This window comes from Scyliorhinus torazame, chromosome 9, assembly GCF_047496885.1.
Source record: "Scyliorhinus torazame isolate Kashiwa2021f chromosome 9, sScyTor2.1, whole genome shotgun sequence".
In the NCBI taxonomy this organism is placed as follows: domain Eukaryota; kingdom Metazoa; phylum Chordata; class Chondrichthyes; order Carcharhiniformes; family Scyliorhinidae; genus Scyliorhinus; species Scyliorhinus torazame.
In genome coordinates this window covers 23,584,741-23,603,543 of record NC_092715.1, presented here as the reverse complement: position 1 = coordinate 23,603,543, position 18,803 = coordinate 23,584,741, and the positions used below count along the sequence as shown (strand labels likewise).

The 18,803-nt window shown below is 40.8% G+C and overlaps 2 protein-coding genes across 5 annotated transcripts in view; one reads left to right on the top strand and one right to left on the bottom strand.

The window, feature by feature from the left end:
- Positions 1–18,803, top strand: part of mfsd10 (major facilitator superfamily domain containing 10) — a 124,390-nt gene that overhangs the window by 95,570 nt on the left and 10,017 nt on the right. For 3 of the 4 annotated variants that reach the window (XM_072515697.1, XM_072515695.1, XM_072515696.1), the window contains exon 13: positions 541–2,759. The exons of the other annotated variant lie outside the window; for it this stretch is intronic. In XM_072515697.1, the coding sequence (XP_072371798.1) occupies positions 541–644 (104 nt within the window). In that variant the 3' untranslated portion in view covers positions 645–2,759. Of the gene's footprint in view, positions 1–540; positions 2,760–18,803 lie in introns of those variants that run through there. 4 annotated transcript variants of the gene reach the window in all.
- add1 (adducin 1 (alpha)) overlaps positions 3,612–18,803 on the bottom strand; it is a 281,597-nt gene continuing 266,405 nt past the window's right edge. Inside the window, 4 exon segments of the mRNA XM_072515692.1 lie at positions 3,612–5,954; positions 5,957–6,243; positions 16,375–16,482; positions 17,853–18,293. Of these exon segments, the coding sequence (XP_072371793.1) occupies positions 5,823–5,954; positions 5,957–6,243; positions 16,375–16,482; positions 17,853–18,293 (968 nt within the window). The 3' untranslated portion in view covers positions 3,612–5,822.

Here is an 18,803-nt window from a genome sequence, read left to right as displayed (position 1 = left end):
TCATTGACCAACCTTTGTCATATTAAGTTTTAAGGAGCACCCTAACGGGGTGAGGGTTGTTTACTAGACCGTGAGCATGTGGTTCAGAATAATGGCAACAGCTTGGGGTTCGATCTCTGTTCTGGATGAGGTAGACATGGTACCTTCCTCCTGCCCTTCAGTAAAGTCATGGCATTAGCAGTGGTTTGGAGACCCCTTGAATAATCAAGGATGCTACCTGGAGAAGAAAAATAGAGGAGAAAGGTACAGAGGTTTAAGGAGGAAATTCCAGAGCTCAGGGTCGCTGAAGGTCAGCCAGTGGTGTAACAAATTAAATTAGAGTGTGAAAGAGGTTAGAGGCAAGGCCACAGATGGATTTGAAAACAAGGAATAGCGCAAGAACATAAAATAAATATCGAATGCTGCTCTGAAACAAGAGGGCGACTATAACTGCCTTCAGATTGCAACAGGACTTCTGATCAAATAGGACCTGTTGGAGGTGTGGTGTTATGGGAGGCAACTGTAGTGAAAATACTGAATGTTCTTGTGTTTTACCTGCAGTTTACTGGCTGGCAGGGGCAGAGTTGTGTTTCACTGCGACCAGCTTCGCCTTCCTCCTCCCGCTTGCACTTCTTATGATCCCCAAAGTGAAGAAAACAGAGTGAAGACCAGAAGTAACAAAGTGGCCATTGTAAACCTTAAAGTGAGGGCTACGCTGGATACACACTTGGAGCAACAGGAAGCAGTCTTTTTAAAATAAACTTATAGCAGCTGGTCATATTTACTTAATCCCAGTTGAGAGTATCAAGTAAATGAACATTGGGAAAAATATCTTTTTTGAAAAAGAAATGTGATACTAACGTGCAACTTAATATTGGGAGCATGAGAAACGGTTCCCATACAGCAAGTGACTTGACCGGGTTGAATCACAATGTTGTCAAAAGATTTTTGATATTCCCCCTTCTGCTCCTTGCAGCATTATTTGTGGATCATTTATACTACCTGCTTGGGTGGGACTCTGCTACTCTGTTTTCAGGGCTTTATTTGAGGCAAGTGGTGCAGCGGGTCATACATCAACATCAGTCCTGATGAAAAGTCATCAACCTAAAATATTAACACTGTTTCGCTCTCCACTGATGCTGCCTGACCTGCTGAATATTTCCAACAGCATCGGTTTTGATCTCAGATTTGAAGCATCCACAGTATTTTGCTTTAGTTCTGGATCCTGTGCTCACTTTTGGCCCTGGCTGTAGGCTAGAATATCCCACTAAAGACGAGTTTGGAATGGTCTCAGCATAGTTTACAGCTGGGTATGGGTACACAGCATAAGTTTCCCTGTCAGTCTCAATCAGAGATCTTGCGGTAATGGCGGAGGCAGATTGCTGGTAGAGCAGATGGAGCTTTACTCCATATAATTATTCTATTATTTAACCTAGGGGTTCTTGACTAATATAAAAATTGGGGAAAAACGTGCAGCTCACACTTTTCTTCAGGATGTCTCTCTTCATTGTTCCTTCCTCTTGCAATTGCCACTGCTGCCAGTATGTGTGATGGGAACTAACAAATTACTTCCATCAATGCACCTTATACCCAAAGAGCTTTTCACTCACTGGCCTACAGTTTACGAATGCTGATCAATGCTTGTATCCATTGGAAAATAAGACAGGATATTAGAATATAAATAACTGAACAATCACAAAGTGAAGAAACTAGGCACATATTTACCAGCGGTAGGGCTGGGAGAGGGACATTTACCAAATTCATTCAGAGGAATCAAAGAATCGGTTAACGTGAACTGGACTCTGTTGAATGAGCAGTGATTTGGGCCATCTTCTCACCAGGCCAAATTTCTTCTCTCATCCCATGAAAACATTTTCAAGCTGGGGCAATATTTCATAGCTGTAACTGAAAATGTCGGAAAAACTCAGGAGGTCTGGCAGCATCGGTGGAGAGAAACAGGATTTATGTTGAGTCTGTATGGCTCCTCTTCAAGTTTCTCTCTCAGTTGCTGCCAGACCTGCAGTTTTTTTCCAGGATTTTGTTTTTATTTTTTATTTCCAGCATCCGCAGTATTTTTCTCTTATTTCATAGCAGTACATTGTTATAATTTATTTGCGCACGGAATGAACCTGGGATCATTCTGGTCTGTAGGGATTCAGCTTTTGTATCTTGACCACCTGAGCAAAGGTAAATGTCTCTCTTTAGGCCTCAGTCTTGGCTCAGTGGTAGCACTCCCATTTCCTAAGACAGATACATGTGCTTTAAGCCTCATTCGAAAACGTTACTGGGACTGCTGAACCATCATTTCTTGCCCCACCATGGGCATGCCTTCAGCTGCCTAGGCCTTAAATTCTGTAATCCTCTCGACCTCTGCCTATTTACTTCTTTCTTTTAACACACTCCTTAATACCTACCTCCTTTACTAAGCTTTTAATCACCCCTCCTAACACTCCTTCCTTAGATTGATGTAAATTTCTGCTCAATTGGTCGGTTATTTCCAGCATCCGATATTTTGCTTTTGTTACTTAAATCGGTTAGTTGATGATGTAATCAATTCCAAAGAAAGACTCCGTGATTTGACACAACACCACCTCATGAAACAAAACTGGTGAATTATAGATTACCACAATTTCACCAGAGAGCTTAAGCAGCACTGGATTTACTGGTATCTAAGTTAAATGTAAATCACTTGCCTTGTTAGAATTAATCCGAAAACCAACAGCACCCAGAGAAAATCTGCCATTACTGTTTTCAAAATAAATAAACTGTTCGCTTAAAAATATAGTTTTATTATGTAGCCAAGTTTGTTTCTGTATTTTGATCCATAAGTGAAATGGCATGGTTGCATTGTTTTGTATAGTTTTACATTTTTTACCTAACTCACTTCTTTATATGCAATCTTCATAAGAGGGCTGGAGGGAGGCTATCTGATCTCAACCATGCATGAAGAACCTATCCTCTCCAATCACAGCAAATGGTTTCTTGATGATTCCAGTGTAATTCTCTCCATTGCCCTACCAAGGAGTCCGTTCCTCACCATCTGAGGAATAGCCTTTTAATCAGTCCTAAATTTGTCTCGTTTCAACCCTTGTCCTATGTTACCTTGAATTCTGTTTTGGCTTTAACTTGTCTGAGTTGTGTGTCCTCATTTTTAACCAATGTCACATATTCTGTGTCCTCCAACCAACCAACTCCAGCTCTCCTCCCCCCCCCCCCTCCCCCCCCCCCGACTTCAAACATACTCTTGTTTGAACGGATTTGCATATTCCGTTTTGGTTTAACCAGTGTGCTGCTACCTTATATATCCAGCCTAATTTTGCATTCCTCGCTAGGCATATACTGGATACCACACACCTGTGAGTTTTTCCTGAGTCTGTCGTTCCCCTTTAGACAGGTGTATTTCCAGCATCTATTTTTAATTTCAGGTTTCCATTTTATTCTTTTTTTGTCTCTAACAGCAGAATGTTAAATTTGGAACTGTTTTCCGCTCAACTCAGTTATCTGCTTTAGGGCAGTACTGGCAGAGGTCTCTCAGCCGGATTTCTTGGGTCTCTGATATTGAAGAGAAATAAAGGAGACTGCCAGTGATCAGTAATGTTTGTGTTTCAACTAAAGGAAACATCATTCCAGCATAAGGTTTAAAGAAAAGATTTTATTCGTAGGCGAAACTCAAAACTGTTACAATGAAACTTAAAAAAACAAAATTAATGGTTTTCTTCATAAAAGTAATAAATTCTTCATGTAGTGATACAAGAATTGGAAAGATTGAGTTTACAAATCTTTTGTATAAGTGGAGATGATAATTAAGAACTGAAACAAGAATCAAAACTGGAATAATTAGCAGATGGTATGTGGTTAATATTCAAGTCTGACAATTATAACTGATTAACAAAAAGGAGCTTAAAATTACTTAGTGTACAGAAGTCATACAAGGGTAGAATACAAGCGGAAAGCCAGCAATGCCATGCAGTCCTCATTACACATCTTATTTGCAAATTATACTCCTTGCTTTTTCTTTTGCTGCCACTTCCACTGCAGCCCTGCCTCAACCCACCAGCAGACCTACTTTGAAAGGGGAAGGCAGTAGCTGGTCCTCAACACATGGACTGTGTTATCACATCTCCAACATAAAAGTTACAGATACCCAAACCAAGGCTTTCCACTGGGAATGGAGGAATTTCAGCCAGAAACTGCAGGCAGCCCTGCCTGAAATATCTTGTGTTGAAGGGGTTAGCTCTAAATGATGTCATTTATATATGCCAATACTTTCCCAGTGCATTTTGTAGGATTCCATCAATCCTATGTTTCTTTGCATGATTTTCTTTATTTTTTTATTTTTTACAATTTTCTCGTAAACCTCTCTGTATTTATCTGAGCAATTTAGTTTATCAAAATAGGAGTTTCAAGAAAACGATCATGGGTTTTAATTATCATGGAGGAGTGAAATTTCCATACCCAGCAGCATGGGGAAAAGTTAAGAGTGTTCAGTGGAGGCTTGTTCTATTCCCGGTTTAGCAAAAGCAGGATAGGTCGTGCAGCATGTACATGTCACATTCCAAGTAGCTTCGGCTGCTGCCTAATTAATAACAGGCCTTAGTGGACATTTTTCATCTTGTATTCACATTGTAGGATTTATGAAAAAACTTTTTTTCCTCCATTAGTAACGGTGAATGCACAGGGTAAAAATGGACCCTCTCCTTTCTACTCAATTCCTCTGATGTGAAACGAATCTTAGCAATACAGTAACATTTGTTGCTGAATCTTTTATACTTCAAATCAACATATTAAAAAAAAAAGGACACAACATATTAGCCATTTCATAGAATTTCTGGTTAAACAAGACTTCCTTTAAATGCCACATTTGCCCACATAAACAATCACTGCACTTCAAAGTAATTGGAGAGATTTCTCTAGCATTGCGATAGAGCACTATATACGATTCCAGCATTAAAGCACGACTTTGCCATCATATTTATCAAAAATGTATTCCACTAACACAGGAGTATGTTGTGTACCTATTTCCCCCCCCCTTTCAGACAACGTTCTTAAGACTGGTAATGCAAGCGAAAATGGGTAAGTGAGTCACCAGGTCCAGTCAACCAATTAGTGCTAAGTTGCTGAATTAGTTGCTGGGAGGTGTACAAATGCAACACACTGGGCATGCCCATGGTCTTGTTTAAAGAAAATATCCAAAGCCTGGAAACTCGCTGTGCAATGATTCCCAAGATAGCACCTCGGTGCTCTTGACAGATACCACACCATATTTACCAATGGGCTGCATCATTCAATTGCTTTACACAAAAGGGAAATCTGCCGTAAACAGAAATCTGCCTGATATTCATGATTCAGCAATTCACCTCGAGCATTCTTTTTCATTTTATAAAGTAAGCAACTCATGATCTGTGTCAATTTACAAGCCACGTGTAATAACCTTTAAACATATCCCCACAGCACTTAGGCAGCATTGCAAATAGCTGGCATTTAACAGTCATGTGCAGAATGTCTTACACACCTGTGATAAAATGTAGGTCATTACTACAATATCTGCATATTACATCAACAACGCAATTAATTCATCATTACAATATAATCTTATTAAAAAAGGCTTCCTCTGGTTTTATTATTCTTCTAGCTCAACCCCAAAGTGGCAAACCATGCTGCAAATTAAACACTTAGTGGGTTGCACCTACTGCACTGAAAGGATTAGCACCTCTTTTTTTGTGTCAAAAAAATGTCCTGTTACTTTCCATACCAATCGAGCTATACTAGACGTTTCTTTGCATTCAGTTACATGTTTTTTTTTTTAATAAGACATAACACTAAACGATACAACCTTGCACATTCTAGAAATTAATTAGAATCGATCTGTGAAATGGGGGCATCCTGCCTTCCCCAGGTAAGGACCAGGCTTTTTTTAGGAGTCGCTTTTTTTCTTGTTCTTCTTCAGGAAGGAAGGAGTGCGGAACTTTTTCTTCTTCTTCGAAGGTGACTTGCTGGGAGACTCATCGCTGGCTGCATCTGCCACTTCCTCAGCCGGTGGCGTTGGGACCTGCTCAGGTGGTGGTGGGGAGGGCACTTCTTGGAGCTCGGCAGTGGTCAGCTCGTCAAGCTTCCTACTCAGATCTTTGCTTGGGCTATCCGACTCCTCGTTTCCCGAAGTTGGGAAGGTCAGCACTTCAGAGGGCTCATCAGGGGTGAGTTCTGGCAGGGACTGTTGGAAAGTTGCAGCACTGTCATCCTTGCATGTCTGTTCCACTTGCAATTCTGAATAATTTATAAAAGAGAGGACAACATAAGGAAGTGTGAGCGCAGGTTTTTGACTTGGGTACACAATCCCAACTTTGCACTGCTGTAAAGCACAGTTTCGTTAGCATACTAAAATTATCGAATGGTCAATTGCCAAAAATTGTAGTTTTACTTCCTAGTTCCCCAACTAGATCAGAACTGTTCTATAATTATACTCGCCTGGCCATCATCGATCTACTTTCGGTAAATCTTCATTCAAAGTTCTGCTGCCAAATCCTGACTTGCATCAAGTTTCATTCACCCATTACTACTGTGTTCATTTGACATATGGGGGGGGGGGGGGGGGGGGGGGGGGCCTCAATCCAGCAGCATCATCAATTTAAAATTCTCACCCCTTTGTTCAAATCACTCCATAGCCTCACTCATCCCTACTACTATTTGATAAGAATTCTGTCCCTCCAATCTTCAACCGTTTAAGATTAGGAGACTATCATTTTTGGAATTTCCACTTGAACATCTCCTCAGACAGTTCAAGGAATGCACTGATAAGGTGCACTGACAAAGGTAATTCTTCCCTTCCTGTGTGGAAACGCTCAGTTTCCAATGTGATCATCTTAAACTGTGACAAGAATGTAATATCACCGCTCAGAGAATTGCAAGCTCAAATGTTCATACAGCCACGGCATCAAGTAGCATGTTAATGTACTTGCTCAGTGGCATAGCTGCATGAAATGTATGCCAGTATTATGCTTCTGAAAAGAACAATCCCAGTTTTGGACTACGGGTATATAATTATTCTAACATCTAAAGGATATAGAATAATTTAGTGTTTTGTCAAATGGAAATAATTTCTAAAATCAACTTCCAGAGACTCAGAGACTGATTTAGCACAGTGGGCTAAAAAGTTGGCTTTTAAAGCAGACCCAGGCAGGCCAGCAGCACGGGTTTAATTCCCGTATCAGCCTCCCTAAACAGGCGCCGGAATGTGACGACTAGGGGCTTTTCACAGTAACTTCATTTGAAGCCTACTTGTGACAATAAGCGATTTTCATTTAATTTCATGGTGAATACAATAACCTGAGGGAGTTCTATATTGTCAGAAGTACCAGTCTTTTAAATGAGATTTTAAACTGATACCAAAGAGAAAAAGCTGGAAAATCTCAGCAGGTCTGGCAGCATCTGTAGGGAGAGAAAAGAGCTAATGTTTTGAGTCCAGATGACCCTTTGTCAAAGCCCTTATAAACTCATACCCTGTCTGTCATCTTAGGTAAAAGTAAAACACCCTTCAGAACTATTTTTAAGATCAGGGAAATTGTTCCTGGTGTCCTGACCAATATTTATTCCTCAACCAACACCGCTCATAAAAGATTGTATGGTCATCACCTCATTGTTGTTTTGTGGGATCTGCTATGCATTGGATATCACATTTCCTACATTACAGCAGCAATTAAACTGCAAAGAAATACTTGATTGACTGTAAAGTCTTGGCTGAGGTTGTATAAATGCAAGTATTTTACTCATCCTCTCATGCAGGATACCAAATCACAACATGGCTTAGTTCAAATCCAGCCTGGATGAGTGAGGGAATACTGGACTTGTTAATAAAATAAAAAACAAAATTTTCTTCACCACCAATATACCCTGCAAAGAACCTTAAATCAAATTACACTATATTATAATTGGAAAGAATCAATCTCCCAATTACCAAAAGCAGAATTTGAGCATCTTTCCAGTAGTGCCATTATATGGCACTGTGTCACAGTTCTTTAAAGCTGATAGCTTTAATTCTATTTCGAAGATGAATGCAGATAACAAAGCTAAATCAGTCCATGATAAATTGTTCAATGATAGCTCAATTACCTACAACAAACCAGTCATCCAACACTATTTCTTAGATATATTAAACATTTTTATTATCCTATGTTACTCTTTTGTGTAAACTCCCGACATCAGTTCTGAATTTGCCTTCCATTATAGAATATATACCACCTCTTATTAAATGCACTTGGTTCTTTTCCCCATCGCTTGTCTATCCTGTCCCAATACAATGCCATGGTTACAAAATAGTTGAACCTCAGGGTTTGTCCAATAGGCATTCTTCACAATTCTGATCATAAATTAAATCTCTACATTTTCTCAAATTAAGGATCATATTAATCTTTGCTCGCGCCTGAGGTAAAGACAAAGGGAAACAAAATATAGGGGAGTAGCAGCTTTAGCACAGAACAGCAACAAGCTCACAGTGCACCATGGTTAAAAGAAATTCTTGGTTTAGTTCTTTTCACAGAAAGGAGTGAAGTTCAAATGCACTTTTAACCCACACGTGTAGTAAACAAATGTTTATGACCTTCCTCCCACTATTTTAATGGAGCTAATCAATTAAATTTTAAATGAGTTTATTTCTGGTGAAATAATGGACAAAGAAATATCGTTTGAATAATTAAGACATTTGATGGCAAATATTGGCAAGTAATTTCTAGCCTATATGTCAAGAAGTCATTACTTAAATTGTAATCAGGTTAGACAGCTTTGCTGCTTTTTCCTAAAACCCGATTTAGTCAGTTCATTATGGCATTCACACAGAATCAGAAATTCTTTTGTTCATATTTCTGAATTTTGTACAGTATACTTTTGAAGCAAACATGTAATATGCAATATAAAAAAGTGAACTAGAAACACAGGAACATTGTAACATATTCAGCATCATAGTGTGTTTACCATACAGACTTACTTTGAACATCAAGGTACAGGATTTATCATACATTGTTCGCAGCACACACAATTCAAAAATCTATCAGGGAATTTAAATTAAACAACATTAACAAATTCATTTGAAAGGTATATGTTCTTCTCAGAATACAAGATATCTAGATAAAATGGGAACACCACCACCTGGATGTTCCCCTCCAAGTCACTCACCGTCCTGACTTGGAAATATATCGCTGTTCCTTCACTGTCGCTGGGTCAAAATTCTGGAACACCCTCCCTAACAGTATTGTAGATGTACCTACACCTCAGGAAGTGCAGTGGTTCAAGAAGGCAGCTCACCCCCACCTTCTGAAAGGCATAGGCAATAAATGCTGGCCTAGCCAGCAACACCCATATCCCGTGAATGAATAAGAAAAAAGATACTGGAAACTTATCTGATAGCCAAGAGAGTTGTGCACTCTCTTATCAAAATTTAAGGAATATACGCTGATCCTTGTGAGAAAACAAAGGAGGAAAGTAAAACAAATTTCGAAAATTTCAGGAAGGTGTTGCAGCTTGAAGTTGGCAATTAATGAGGAGGAAATGGAAGTGGAAACAGGAATGTGAAAGCTGGAAGCCATGCATGTACGCAAGTGTTGCAGGGTTAATTGAAGCAGCTCTAAACATGAATGCACAATACTTACTATGGTAACAGGTACTCTTTAGCACATCCAGCTCCTGTTTGTAATGCAGCCACAGGAAGGCGGGTGGAAGAAAACAAAGCACAAGAAGAAAAATCTATGCATTCGTAACAGCCGTTTGTGTTAAACAAAAAAACCAGAATATACAATTACTACAGAACAGAGAAATCAGATGAGATCAGTGGATGGAAAAACTACAACAGGACAGTGATTCTAACATGGCAGAAGGTGCACAAATACATGAATCAGATTACACCATTTTATGCAACCAACACTAGCATTAACTAGTGTAGTGAGAACACTACATGATTCTGTGCCATATTTGTAATTTAGTCAAAGGACTTTTAATCTAGTCCCAAAATAAATTGAACTTCAAATAAATTAAAATGTCTACATTTTTGAGTGATATAAAACACTGTCGGTCAAATTGGGGACAGGAGATTTTCTTTGACCCCTTTCCCTATATTTTTAGATTTTCCCTCCAAGAACCTGTTACTCAACATCTTTTCTAAGAAATGCATAATGCATGGTATGAGAGAGGGCCCTTGAGACCAGTTTCTCCAACAACCCAAATACAACCCACTTTATAGTGGGCTCAAACCCACCAGTCAAAAACAACCACCTAACTATTCTAATCCCATTTTCCAGCACTTGGCCCATTGCATCTATGCCTTGGGATTGCAAGTGCACATCTAAATACTTAAATGTTATGAGGGTCTCTGCCTCCAACACCCTTTCAGGCAGCGAGTTCCAGACTCCCATAACCCTCTGGGTGAAAAAGTTTTCCCTCACATCCCTCCTAAACCTCCTGCCCCTTACCTTAAATCTATGTCCCCATGTCACTGATCCCTCCAAAAGGGGAAAAGTTTTTACCTCTCCACTCTATCTATGCCCCTCATAATTTTATACATCTCAATCATGTCTCCCCTCTGCTTCAAAGAAAACAACTCCAGTCTATCCAATCTGTCTTCATAGCTAAAATTCTCCAGTCCAGGTAACATCCTGATAAATCTCCTCTGCACCCTTTCCAATGCTATCATATCCCTCCCATAATGTAGATTCCAGAATTGCACACCACACTCGAGCTGTGGCCTAACCAATGTTTTACACAGTTCCAGCATAACCACCCTGGCTCTTAAACTCCATGCCTCGGCTAATAAAGGCCAAATACCTTCTTAACCATTGTATCCACCTGCTCGGCTACCTTAAGTGACCGGTGTACATGCACACCAAGGTCCCTCTGATCTTCAGTGCTTCCCAGGGTCCTGCCATTTATCATGTAATCCATTGCTTTGTTTGTCCGGCCCAAGTGCATCACTTCACACTTATTTGGATTGAATTCCATTTGCCACTGATTAGCCCATCTATATCCTCCTGTAATTGAAGGCTATCCTTCTCACTATTTACCCCCCCACCAATTTTCAGATCATCCGGGAACTTACTGATCAAACCTCCTACATTCATATCTAAATCATTTATATAAACCACAAACAGCAAGGGCCCCAACACTGATCCCTGTGGGACCACACTGGACACCGGCTTCCAGTCGGAAAAACACCCATCGACCATTACCCTCTGCTTCCTGCCATTCAGTCAATTTTGGATCCAATTTGTCAAATTTCCTTGGATCCCACGGGCTATCCCTTTGCTATCAGTCTCCCATCTGGGACCTTATCGAAAGCTTTTCTGAGTCCAAAGTAGACTACATCAAATGCATTTTCCTTATCTACACATTTGGTCACCTCTGAAAAATTTGTCAAGTTGGTCAGATATGACCTCCCCTTAACAAAACCATGCTGACTCTTCTTGATTAATCCCTGCCTCTCCAAATGCAGATTAATTCTGTTTCTCAGAATTGCTTCCAATAGTTTCCTCACCACAGAGGTTAGACTGACTGGCCTACAGTTTCCTGGTTTATTCCTTCCTCCCTTCTTGGCTATCCTCCAGTCCTCCGGCACCTCTCCTGTGGCCAGGGAGGAATTGAAAATAGTTGCCAGCGCTGCTGTTATTTCCTCCCTTGCCTCACTCAGCAGCCTGGGTTACATTTCCTCTGGCCCTGAAGATTTGTCTACTTTTAAACTTGCCAGATCACTCAGAACCGCCTCTCTGACTATGTTAATCTTTTAATTTTATTACAGTCCTTCTCCACGATTTCAATACCCACACTGTACCCTCTCACGAGTGAACACTGATACAAGGTACAACTCTACCTACAGCCTCTGGCTCCACACACAAATTACCATTGTGGTTCTTAAGGAGCCCTATTCTTTCCCTAGTTATCCTTTACCCTCAAGAGTAAATGGACTTGTAAAACAACTTAGGATGTTGTTTTATTTTACCTGCCAGTATCCTTTCATGTTTCTTTTAAGTTTCCTTTTGCACATTCTATACGCCTCTAGGGCGTCTGCTGTTTTGAGCCCTCGATATCTGCCATGGGCCTCTCTTTTTCTCCTGAACCAATGCTGTATATCCCTCGATATTCAGGGTTCACTGGATTTGTTGGTCCCACGCTTTTTCTTGATTGGAAACATGTTGGCCCTGTGCCCTCCCTATTTCCTTCCTGAATGCATCCCACTGTTCTGTCTCAAATTTAGCCAAGAGTGCCTGCTCTCGGTCCAAATCATATCTGATCTTATTAAAATCGGCCTTCCCCCAATTTAGAACTTTGATCTCAGGCCCATCCTATTCTCATTTTTCATAACAATCTTGAATCTAATGGAGTCTCATTGTCACAGACCCCTCATACCCAGGCTTTGCCCTCTTCCAAAACCTTCCATCAGGCAGAAGATACAGAAATCTGAAGACCCGCACATCCAGACATAGATAGGATCAGCTTCTTCCCCACAACTACTAGACTCCACGACTCCCCCTCGGACTGATCTGTTCCCTGTAAGAACACTATTCTCAACACCCTATGCTGCTCTTGTTTGACCCTTGGTCCGCACTGTAACCAATCACGATTTGTTGATGTACCATTTGTCAATGTACTCTGTCAATTATTCTTTTGTTTACTATGTACCTACTGTGTACGTTTCCTTGGTCACAGAAAAATACTTTTCATTGTACTTCGGTACATGTGACAAAAAATACCAATCAGTCAAGTTATGATCACTGCCTGCAAAATGCGCCCCTTCTGACCACTGAAAATTAAGTCCAGGATCTCTTACATCCTAGGTTCTCCTGGATGCATTTTAAGAATTCCGCTCCCTCTAAATCTTTCACACTGTGGCTACTCCAGTTAATATTGGGGAAGTTGAAATCCCCCACTATCACTACCCTATTACTTTTACACTTCTCTGAAATTTGCCTACATATCTGCTCTTCTATTTCTCTTGGTCTGTTTGGGGACCTATAAAACACTCCCAGCAATGTGATTGATCCTTTTTGGTTTTTAAGTTCTACCCATTTGGCTTCAGTTGAAGAGTCTTCTAAAATGCCGTCCCTCCTTACTGCTGCTACTCGCCCATCCCTTTTACATCCCCCTTTCTCCTGAAGCATCTATATTGTCCAATGTTCAGCTGCCAATCCTGTCCTTCCTTTAACCACGATATGATAGCCACAACATAATTCAAAGTACTAATAAGTGCCCTAAGTTCATCTGCCTCACCTGCTATACTTCTTTTTAAAAGAAATAAATTTAGAGTATCTCATTATTTTCTTTTCCAATTAAGGGGCAATTTAGCCTGGCCAATCCACCTTATCTGCATATCTTTGGGTTGTGGGGGTGAAACCCAGGCAGATAAGATCTCCACATGGACAGTGACCTATAGCCGGGATTTGAACCCGGGTCCTCAGCAGGGGCTGTTTAGCACAGGGCTAAATCGCTGGCTTTGAAAGCAGACCAAGGCAGGCCAGCAGCACGGTTCAATTCCCGTAACAGCCTCCCCGAACAGGCACCGGAATGTGGCGACTAGGGGCTTTTCACAGTAACTTCATTGAAGCCTACTTGTGACAATAAGCGATTTTCATTTCATTTTCAGCGCCACAGGCAGTAGTGCTAATCACTGTGCCACGTGCTGCCTCCTGCTATACAGCTAAGAGAATAATTAAGGAGCTTAGGAGTAGTCATGGGGGGAGAGCTTGCACCCGTGTTATGCTTCCCGTACCCAACTTTGTTTACTTATATTATTTTATTATAATGACCCTGATTTGCACTTATTTGTGTTGTTTACCAGTTACACCGCTCCTCCAAAAAAACCAAACACTTTTTATACTCATGACTGTTTCATTGGGATGCTGACTGTGAAAGTAAATAAGAACAGGAATCTGACCCTGGTGTTTATGAAACTCAGCTGTGCTCCGCTCTTGCCCAGACTGAGACTGAGCTCCGCATTCAGTCTTTTTGGTTTCAGCTTCTCCCAGTTTCACCCAACTCCTTGTTTACCCAGCTCCAAAAGCACTCTCTTTCAGCCAAACAGGCACTCAACAGCTTGTTCCCCCTCCCACCAATCCCCCACTCCTGGAAACCCAAGGACTTAGGGAAAACCATCATCCATGTTCCTCAAAGTAGGAATGATCAGGTGTTAGTGCCAGTCCATAGTTAAACAATTATCCACATACTTGGATGGAATTGACCCAGTGTAGTATGATGGTCTTTTCTCAGACCTAACTGCTTTGTCACTCAGTTTAGTTCAATTGATTGCATTTTTGTTTCCAAGTCGTTAGATTATGGTTTGAATCCCATACCAGAACTTGAATGGCAGATGGAATTTAACCCGGACAAATGCGAGGTGATGCATTTTGGTAGATCCAATTCAGGTGGGAGCTATAAAATAAATGGCAGAACCATCAGGAGCATAGAGACACAGAGAGATCTGGGCGTGCAGGTTCACAGATCCTTAAAAGTGGCAGCACAGGTGGAAATTATGGTAAAGAAAGCATATGGCATGCTTGCCTTCATTGGACGGGTATAGAGTATAAAAGCTCGCAAATTATGTTACAGTTATATAGAACGTTGGTTAGACCACATTGGGAATACGGTGTCCAATTCTGGTCACCACACTACGAGAAGGACGTGGAGGCTTTGAAGTGAGGGTATTAGCTATGAGGAGAGATTGAATAAACTGGGATTGTTCTTCCTAGAGAGATGGAGGCGGAGGTGCGACCTGATGGAAGTTTATAAAATTCTGAGGGGTATCGATAGGGTGAACAATTGGAGACTTTTCCCCAGGGCGGAAATGACATCAGTGGAGATGTACTTACACCGAGGGTGGTGGTGGCTTGGAATGCACTGTCAAATGAGGTGGTTGAGGCAGATACGTTGGCGACCTTTAAGACTTAGGTGGATAGGCACATGAACAGACGGGGTATAGAAGGATACAGGCGGTTGGTCGAGATAGGACACGTGATTGGCGCAGGCTTGGAGGGCCGAAGGGCCTGTTCCTGTGCTATACTGTTCTTTGAATGATATTAAATTCTAGGTTGGTACTAGAGTGCAGTGAGGGAATGCTACACTTTAGAAGCATACCCTGCAGAAGAGATATTGCTGGTTTCAGTGGTTCAGGTGAATATGAAATACCTTGATGGAATTATTCAATGGGGCAGGAAGTTCTTATGATGTGTTCATATTTCCCCCTCAACAAATGTTGCCTAAAGTTACTTTTAATCCTTGTTTGTAGAGTTATTTATGGAGAATTCCAGCTTTCTTTGTCTGTATAACATGAATTGTTACATGGAAAAAGACCATCTTCTACCATCCTGCTAGTTGCATGATACAACCATAATGGAGTTATTGACTAGTCATTAGCAATCAATCTCTATCAGTTAGTCTAGAAAATATTCAGACACGAGTCATCGAGAAAAGTCCCCACTGGAGAGTTTGGAAAGAAAGGTTCAAAAGCACCGACTTCTCCCAAACGCATCGTGTCAAAAATAACAATCACTAAATTTGAAACAATATTGTAATTAAATGTGCAAAACACTTGCATAATGCCTTGAACTCAATGTAAGGCAGTCTATAAATTTCCTTTGTTTTCAGAAAAAGTGCAGACTATTCATCTATCACACTTACATTGGACGAGATTTACCGACCAACCCACCGCGCGTGTTTTTCGACGGTGGAGGCAGCTCGCCAGTGGGATTTTCTGCCTCGCCGCCGGGAAATCCGTGCACCGTTGGTGGGACCGGAATATCCCGCCGGCGTGAAAATGCCAGTAAATTCCGCCCATTGTTTTATCTTGTCTTGCCTTCTTTCCCCAAACATCTCAGCACAGAATCAAAATTCTACTCCCAACCATATATTTATCCAATTTTCTTCTTCTCTACCCCACCCACCTCGGCAAAGAGTCAATTTCAGCCTCAACTACTTTTGCTGGAGATTCTTAGAGGTGTAATCCAACCGCAGCAATGAACAAAAGGTGTGCAATATACTCTTATGCTTTAGACTGCTTATATTTTGGGACTGTGCTTTGATTATTTCAGGCAGCAATATTGAAAAATAAAAACCTCTCAACTGAGTCTAGTCAAAGCGCATCACTTGATTGTGAAGTTACCTCTGCAGGTATGCAGGCAAAATTTCTACTGGAATTTAGTTTACTGCCAATTTTATAACCAGTTTCACAGCTGCATTTAGCATTTTCCTCCTGGTCCCAAAATAAATATAGTAATTTTATGCACACTTTCTTGTACATTATTGACCAAATTAAAAGACAAAGCAGTTTTTTGAAAGTTACACACACGAATAATTTCATCAAAATTCAAACAAAACCACAAATCACCATGCTTTAAAGGTAAACAACCTTAACTGCTCAGTGGATCTTACCATCATCTAACTTTGTGGGAGTGCTGGGAGGAGTGCGGGTGGGCATGTGGTCTGCATGGCTCTGTTGGTCGTTGACTTTTACCTCCACTAACTGGGGTTCTGAAAGTTCTGAGATCAAGAGGAGAGGAAACGAGAGAAAAATGGTTTAAAATCAGCACAATTTTTTAACTCTTCGATTACAATGTGTTTTCCTGGACAGTGGATATATTCAAATATATGATAGAATTTCTTGTTTTGCCGGCCTCCGTTAAAGACAGATGAATTATCCTCGTCATTAATCCTCATTTAGATCCAAACTGGCAGCACAATCTCGGTTGCTCTCCATGATGGACAGCAGCTCACTGGATAATTGAGATTCCTCAATATCACTCCCCTCTGTTGCTCTGGTACTCCTGGGAAGGTTAGCTGGCACAGCAATAAATTATCTGATGGAAAAGTTTTGCTAAGTGTTGACTATAACTTGTTTGACCAGAGATATTAAAAAAAGCTTTGCTTTCCTCCCCAAATCATAGAGGTGAGTGTTGAAGGTAGCATGTATACGGAGCTGCAGCAATCTCTTTAACAGTCTCTACAACACTAACTTTTGTAGATGTGTCAACATTCAAATTTAATGTGACGTTAAATTTGACATGCTCATCAACATGATTTAACAGGTATGCTCTATTGATTTTGAAGTTTTCAGCTCTGTGCAGCTGAATATTCAATTAGCAAATTGATATGTTGGAACAACGCTATTTCATCAATTCACAGGAGATTTCTTGATACTACTTTTTCTTTACATTTACAGCGTGTAAATTAGACAGCACAAGCATACCCGAGACAAAACACTGACCAAGGAAATGAAATATTTCCTTTGCCTTGTTGAAAATGACATGCCAATCATAATGCTGTTTTGAAGATTAATGACACCATGGGCGGGATTTTCTGACCCTACCTCCCACGGTGGGTTTTACAGCGGTGGAGGTGGGTTGCCGTTGGCCAGCGGGTTTCCTGGCAGCACAGCCGGCGAGTAATGGAAATATCCATCGACTTCGACGGGACCGGAAGATCCCTCAGCCAACCAATGGTGAGCCGCCTCTGCTGCCGGAAGACCTGCCGCGAGGGAGGGCGGTCAGAAATTCCCGGCCCATCACTTTATTTCTTAAACTCTACAGCATGCAAAGGAGGGCAGAAGGTAAGAATCATTTCAAGGGTGCACAGAAACCAAGATCGCTCACAGGTCGTTATAATCTTAAATTGAGGTAAGAATACAGTTGTAGAGCTACCCAGACCAAGAGGAATAACAGACCCATCAAGAACAAATTCAAATCACCACTAAGCAACCAGATATTATGGCAATTGATCAAAACATGGAGAGACAGATGTCAGTGATAGTGAAGATTCAGCATGTTGAGGGACAAAGATAAATCAAGTACAGGAACCCAATGTTTTTGATTAGAGAGTATTGTGTTTCTTCATTCAAAAAGACTGGGTCTTACCCTGCTGGCCAGTACCTGAAAGGTCAGATGAAGGAATGCGATCACCAGAACTGGCAAGTGCCTTGACAACGGCACTGTGTAGCTGGCTGTGTAGAGATTCTTTGCTATCCATATGTTCTGGGTTGAACTGCCCGGAGACCTGGCCTACACTGTAGGGAGTATCCTGAGCAGACATCTGCTTGTGACTGTAATGAGACTCTGCCTTCGTAGAAAATCCTTGCATGCTGTGAGATATTGTTTCAGTTGTATTATCTTGGTTATGTATAGGCTCATGCATGGAGGGCAGACTTTGGCTTTGAACAACTTCTGTAACAGTCACTTGCTCCAGGACAGGGTGCATTTGCGATATATGTGCCATGCCATCTGGCTTGCCATCAGGGTGTGCTTGAATGAACTCAACTTTCGCCAAGACCTCACCAATTTGGGCTGTTGTATTCTCAGCTAGATAAGATAACAGGTTCATGCAAATAAAGCCTTGCCAAATATTAAGTGCACAACAACCATCTTTACAGGTAAACATAGTTATTAAAAGTACAATGGATTCCATTTCAAACCAATTTTTTATTGAAATAAATGTCTGTGATCTCTTGATTTTGCACCGATAAATAAAAGGTCAGTTCTGCAAGATATTGCTTCATCACAATATTCTTTCAGTTGGTTCAAGGAACTTCCTAGATCTCCTGCCATTCAAAAGCAACAAACCAGGGTGGGCAGCTAAATATTAGAGAATATTTTTTGTTATGGAATGAGATTAGCAACCATGATTTTTTTTTTTTTATAAAACATTTTATTGAGGTACTTCTGGTATAGTGACAACAAAAAAATGAACAATATACATGAAACTACAAACATAGTGCAAAAGCCATTTATCTCTCGTACAGGTCCCACCCTTATTGACCCGCTACTCTAATCTAAACTAATCTTAACACCATGGACATGACGTCCATAAAC